A 6845-nucleotide genomic window follows, 5' to 3' on the forward strand; every position below is an offset into this window, starting at 1 on the left:
TTTTTTTCATGTTTCATTTTGCAAGATTTCTTTGACTTGTAATCCTATTGTCTGTAACATTGGTCTCCCCCTTTATTTCCTGTTACCTGAACATTTATGAATCGTGCATAGTTATCATGTCAACTGAAGTTATTGCTAAAAATATGGGGCGGATATAAGGTCTAAAACCCCTCCACTTTCTATGTAGCGTTACTGAAATTAATGTGTCCTTTTCTACAGCTTTCCCCCAATCTATCTACTAACTGACTTGGTACATGACATTACATATGGTTTCCCATAGTAAACTTTGCAAACTTCTTGTTGATTCTTTTGGAAGGGATTGAGAAGGGTTTCTCTGCGTAGCCCTGGCTGTCCTGGAACTCTGTAGACCAGGCTGGCCTTCATCTCAGAGACCCGCCTGCCTTTGCCTCCTGAGCACTGGGATTAAAGGCGTGCGCCAACAGTGCCCAGCCTCTTAATGATTCTTTATAAGACAACTATTTTATAATATATGTATTTTAAAACTTCACCAGGAGAGCCAGGTATGGTGGCATGCACCTTTAATCCTAGCATTCAGGAGGCAAAAGCCAGTGGATCTGTGTGAGTTTTGAGGCCAGCCTGTCTACATAGTGAGTTTCAGGTCAGCCAAAGTTACAAAGTGAGACCCTGTCTCAAAAGATCAAAAAGGAAAAGAGTGTCTCTGGGCTGAGCACGCTGATAAACATTCGTAAGCCCAGCACACAGGAGGATCATGAGTCTAAGGCTAGCCTGCACTGTAGAGTAAGCACCAGGTAATCTTGAGCTACAAAGCAAGACCCGGTCTAAAAAAAATAGCAGAGTGGGTCTGGAAAGATGACTCAGTGGTTAAGAGCAACTGTTGCTCCTGCAGAGGACCTGCCTTCAACTCCAAACATGCGAATAGTGGTTCATAAGAATACACTGGGTGTGGTGGCGCACGCCTTTAATCCCAGCACTCAGGAGGCAGAGGCAGGAGGATCACTGTGAGTTCCAGGCCAGCCTGGTCTACAAAGGGAGTCTAGGACAGCCAGAGCTACACACAGAGAAACCCTGTCTTGAAAAACAAAAACAAAAACAAACAAAAATAAAGAATCCATAACTCCAATGCCAAGGGAATTCCATGCCCCCTTCTCACCTTCATGGGTACTAGGTATGCACAGGGCACACATATATGTACACAGGTAGCATTATCAGGCACATTAAAAAAAATTTTTAAATAGCAACATTAAGAATATAATAATCTCACAAGGACCAACACTCACTAGTTGGTAAAGGCCTTAGTAACTTTTTTATCTAAAGTTCTCAACCTTCCTAAGGCTGTAACCCTTTAAATAGTTCCTCATGGTTGTGGTAACCCCCAACCATAAAATTATTTTTGTTGCTATTTTTTGTTTTGTTTTGTTTTGTTTTTCGAGACAGGGTTTCTCTGTGTAGCCTTGGCTGTTCTGGACTCGCTTTGTAGACCAGGCTGGGCTACTTTTTTTTTTTTTTTTTTTTTTTTTTTTTTTTTTTTTTGGTTTTTCAAAAGCCCTTTTGGAAGGGAGTGAGAAGGCTTTCTCTGTGTAGCCTTGGCTGTCCTGGACTAACTTTGTAGACCAGGCTCACCCCAAACTCACCAGGATCCACCTGCCTCTGCCTCCTGAGCACTAGAATTAAAGGCGTAGGCTACCATGCCTGGCTTTGATGCTACTTTGTAACTGTAATTTTGCTACTGTTTTGAATTGTAATGCAAGTATCTGTGTTTTCTGGTGGTTTTAGGTGACCCCTATGAAAGGGCTGTTTGACCCCCACAAAGGGGGTTGAGAACCACTGATCTAAGACACTAGTTGGGGTATGGACTTGAGAAGATTGAGATCAGCCGTCCAGTTGGTCGGTTGTACTAGTCTGTTCCAACTCTCTGGCAAGTCACGCCCCTCCTGGATCCTTTAGACACCATTACTACATAGGAGGTAAAATATGAAACATGTTCAAACACATAGGAAAACACTCAGCATGCTGTGTCTCGTCACCACTGTGAAATATGAATGTGTTTGCACAACGTAAGCCGACAGCGCCACAGCAGGCACACCAAAGCCACGGGCCCCTGCTGCCATCTGCAGATAGAGAATGTTCTTATCTTTACCTTCAAAATTGTCATCTCCATGCCAAGGTAGGTTTGCTAGTTTCCTCCTCATCTCTGTCTGTCTGTCTGTCTGTCTGTCTGTCTGTCTTTGCTTCTCTTTCCCACATGCACCCATGCACCCACATATCTCTTTTATTTTTGTCTCTATTCTCAATATTAGTTCCAATTCTAACTTTGAGTGGCAGAATCCCAATGTTCCCTCAGTGAAGTGAGGGCTGGTCCTTTAAAACCCATTTAAATGCCCTTTTCTGCTAGACTTGGAGACTGGTGCCTGTAATCCCAGCATTTGAGAAGGGAAGAAAAAAAAAAAAAAAAAAAAAAACAGAAATCCATCCTGAATATGGTCAGTTCTGGGCCAGCCTGGGCTACAGTGCGATGCTTTGTCTCAAAAGTGTGTCCTTTCTCTAGCCCAAGCATGAATTGTTACAGACTATGTTTTTCGGTGGCGGTTTTACCAGAACCTCACTTAGCTAATTCACTGGTCCGTGTACTTGATACCCTTCCAAAAGGCCTCCCTGTGTTCAGCATTAGCTCTGCAATAAGAGACTAAGACTACACCGGGGCCCAGGCCACTGAGGAACTCAGAGAGGTAAGATCAATTTAGCATCTGAGCAGCATGTGGAATCTAAGGCAGTGGGAAAAACAAACAAAAACAAACAAACAAACAAACAAAAAAAGACCCTTCAGGTCCTGGCAACTGATTGGGGCCTGAACAAAGTTTGTGAACAACCTTGCTCTGCTACTGAACCACTTGTCCAGGTAAACACATAACTTAGGGGAGAAGGTTGTAGACTAACTCCAACCTATGCTGAGTCTCACAGGAGATGACACAGATGCTTTCTCAGGGTCCCCAAGTCTGATGTTCTCTCTCTCTTACTTTCTTTCCTCCTTCCTTTCTTTCTTTGTGTGTGTGTGTGTGTGTGTGTGTGTGTGTATACATGTGCACATGTGTGCTCATGCATGTGGATGTCAGGAATACATGTTGGGGATCTTCCTCCATCACTCACTTTCCACTTTTTCTGATGGTAGGCAGGGTCCCTCCCTGGTCCTGGAGATATTCACGTTGACCAGAATGGTGGCCAACAAGCCCCAGGGATCCCTCTTATTTCCTCCCCCATCCCCAGGGTTGGGAATACAGGTGTGCAGAGAATACAAGTGTGCAGAGAATACAGGTGTGCAGGGAATACAGGTGTGCAGAGAATACAGGTGTGCAGAGAATACAGGTGTGCAGAGAATACAGGTGTGCAGAGAATACAGGTGTGCAGGGAATACAGGTGTGCAGGGAATACAGGTGTGCAGAGAATACAGGTGTGCAGGGAATACAGGTGTGCAGAGAATACAGGTATGCAGGTAATACAGGTGTGCAGGGAATACGGGTGTGCAGAGAATACAGGTATGCAGAGAATACAGGTGTGCAGGGAATACAGGTGTGCAGAGAATACAGGTGTGCAGGGAATACAGGTGTGCAGGGAATACAGGTGTGCAGAGAATACAGGTGTGCAGAGAATACAGGTGTGCAGGGAATACAGGTGTGCAGAGAATACAGGTGTGCAGAGAATACAGGTGTGCAGGGAATACAGGTGTGCAGGGAATACAGGTGTGCAGAGAATACAGGTGTGCAGGGAATACAGGTGTGCAGAGATGCACAGCTCTTTCACATGAGTGCTGGGGAAGAAACTCAGGACGGCAAGGCGACAGACCAACTGATCTGCCTCCCCACCCCAAAAGTATCCGGCCTGAAATGGGTTGCTGCCGCAAGGAATACACATGACTTCAGAACAGACCACCTCTGTTCACGGCAGCACTCCGACCCTTCCAGAAACACTCACCAGGTATGCGTCTGCAGTTGGAACTCAGCCAGCCTTACCAGGTAAACAGTGTGCTGCTATACAATGCTCTCTCAAGTGTGTGTTTCTGTCCCCCGTCACCCCCGCCACCCCGAGAAAAAGCTTGCGGAAACGCACTCTAGAACAGGACTTTATGCAAACTCCTAGTTCTATCAGAGCGATCTTGGATACCTGACAGTAAGCCTGTTGGGTATTGACTACGGGAAGACGATAAAGCCTGCTGAAATACTCGCTGTGGTGTGTAAGCGCTAAGCCAAGCATCGAGTGTGGCCCTGGTAGGGTAACTGTCCAATAATGAATGCTTCTCTTCCTCTCTCCTGGGCTCAGATCCCCATGAGTGGTGACAGTGGGAACCAGACCACCTGGCTGCTCCTAGTGGGCTTTGGGGAGCTGAAATACCTGGGCTTCCTCTTGTTCAGCCTCTTTCTGGCCATCTATGTGGTAACAGTCGGCGGCAACCTCCTCATCGTGCTTGCTGTGGCCTCCAGTCGGACCCTCCACACGCCCATGTACTTCTTCCTCTGCCATTTCTCCCTGCTAGAGATTGGCTATACATCCAACATCATGCCTCGGCTGTTACAGAGCTTCCTGGAAGGTGGGGACATCATCTCATTGGTCAGCTGCCTGGTCCAGTTCTACGTGTTTGCCTCGCTGGCGGCAGCTGAGTGTCTCATGCTGTCGGCCATGTCCTACGACCGCTACCTGGCCATCTGCCGTCCCCTTCACTACCCTGTCCTCATGAGCACCTGGTCCTGCAGCTGCCTGGCCATCGGCGCTTGGCTCGGCGGCTTCTTCTTCTCTGCCTTCACCCTGGCCTTGGCAGCCCCTCTGTCCCTCTGTCCCGGCAACAGGGTCATCGACCACTACTTCTGTGACTTTGCTCCGGTTGTAGCGCTCTTCTGTGGGGAGGCGCGGGTCATGTGGGGAGCTGGAGTCGGCATCTCGGGCTGCCTTACCCTGGCCCCATTCTTGTTGATTGTCACATCCTATGTCTTTATCCTGAGGGCTGTGCTGAGAATACCTCCAGGCCACGGGAGACAGAAAGCCTTCTCCACCTGCTCCTCACACCTCAGCGTGGTTGGGGTGTTTTACGGTACTCTCATTGTGGTCTACGTGGCCCCAACAGACCACATGCCCCCCTTGCTCCGGAAGGCCTTCTCTGTCCTCTACACTGTGCTCACCCCCATGGTGAACCCCATCATATATAGCCTCAAGAACCAAGATGTGAAATGGGCTCTGCGTAGGCTCTGGAGGCAGCTCACCTGAGGGCATAGCCCCGCTGAGGTGTACAGGGCAGCTATCGGTTGCTTTCTCACATTTACCCTAGCCCCTTCCTCAAAGTCAGCAGGAGACAGACATTGTGCTAAAAGGATGGAGACAATGGGGTTGAAAGCAAATACCTAACGAAACAAGGCAACCTCAACATTCCACTGCGGTTGCGTACAGTCAAAATCGCATGCCTCAAACAGGACCTAAGCACCATGGACATTTCTCGGACACTCGCGCTCAATGAATTAATACTGAAAAGCATACAAGGAGGAACTGACCGGTAACACCAGCTGAGGAATGGCGACAGATTCTTTTGTTTTACGTGCTGGTGTTTTGCCTGCATGTGTGTCTATGCACCATGTCCGTGCCTCTTGCCTGGCACCGTGGAGAGGCCAGGAGAGGGTGTCATAGGCCTTGGAACTAGATTGTGAGACCAAAACAGGGAAACTAGACCTTGTAAGTTAAGGGTTCTGTTTGCAGTTAAGACAGTTAAGAATAAGCCCTAACCGTGTGGTGATGGTGCACACATTTAATCCCAGAATACAAGAGACAGAGGTAGGCAGATCTCTGTGAGTTCAAGGCTAGCCTGGTCTACAGAGCTAGTTCCAGGACTGACACAGCTACACAGAGAAACCCTGACTTTTAAAAAAAAAAAAAGCGAAAGAATAAAGTCCTGTTTGTCCTACATTTGTGTGGCCCATCTGAACCAGATGTGCCTGATCACACGTGGGTGGGAGCTACATAGGCAGGAAATATGGCAGGATTACGCTTGCTCCTGATTGGATGTAGGCCGGAGGTACGCAGGCAGGATAATAGCGTGGCCTTAGAAGCCTCAGCAAAACGTAACTCATCCACGTTTCCTGGAAACCCTGAGTTGGTCCTGGCCAGAGCCCATCTACCTGGCCAATGTTTAATTAAAGCTTGCTTCAGATTTGTGCCCCCCCCCCAAAAAAATGTGAAACTGGTCTTTCTCTCCTGATTCTTGGGTTTAATACCATGTGGGTACTGAGAACCGAACTTGGGTCCTCTGGAAGAGCAGCCAGTGCTCTTAACCAGTGAGCCATCTCTCCAGCCCCCTCTTACAGATTTTTTTTTTTAAGATTTTATTTATTATGTATGCAGTGCTCTATCTGCACGTACCCTGCACACCAGAAGAGGGCACTAGATCACATCATAGATGGTTGTGAGCCACCATGTGGTTGCTGGGAACTGAAATCAGGCCCTCTGGAAGAGCAGGCAGTGCTCTTAACCACTGAGCCAGCTCTCCAGCTCCTCTTACAGATTCTTAATCCAAGGTTGCCAGATCTAAGATTGGAAGCGAGGAAAGGGGTGGGGGAGGGGAGGGTAGAGAGATTGTATTGCAAACTAGAGTTAAGGTAGGATTTCCTGACAGACTTCAAATGCTATCTCGGAAATGAAGGAATAAAACCCTTAGCCTTAAAGTCCCTAGGGGTGCTCGCCAGAGGAGTTGTATACAGCAGCAGTTTGCCTTGGAAAACAAAGGTCAGTTAGGGAAGAGCCAAAAGCTCAAACTGCTCAAGCCAAGAGCCTGGGAGACCAATTAGGCCACTGGTCTGTGAGGTCCAATTAGTCCCTGTCATCAATGTTGG

General features: G+C 47.8%; 1 protein-coding gene across 1 annotated transcript; it reads left to right on the plus strand.

Moving 5' to 3' along the window:
- The first annotated feature begins 4299 nt into the window (after positions 1-4299).
- LOC127201034 (olfactory receptor 11A1-like) lies at positions 4300-5232 on the plus strand. The gene has a single exon (XM_051159390.1). The coding sequence runs from the start codon at positions 4300-4302 to the stop codon at positions 5230-5232; it is 933 nt and encodes a 310-aa protein (XP_051015347.1).
- The last annotated feature ends 1613 nt before the right edge of the window (positions 5233-6845 follow it).

This window comes from Acomys russatus, chromosome 17 (assembly GCF_903995435.1).
Source record: "Acomys russatus chromosome 17, mAcoRus1.1, whole genome shotgun sequence".
In the NCBI taxonomy this organism is placed as follows: Eukaryota; Metazoa; Chordata; class Mammalia; order Rodentia; family Muridae; genus Acomys; species Acomys russatus.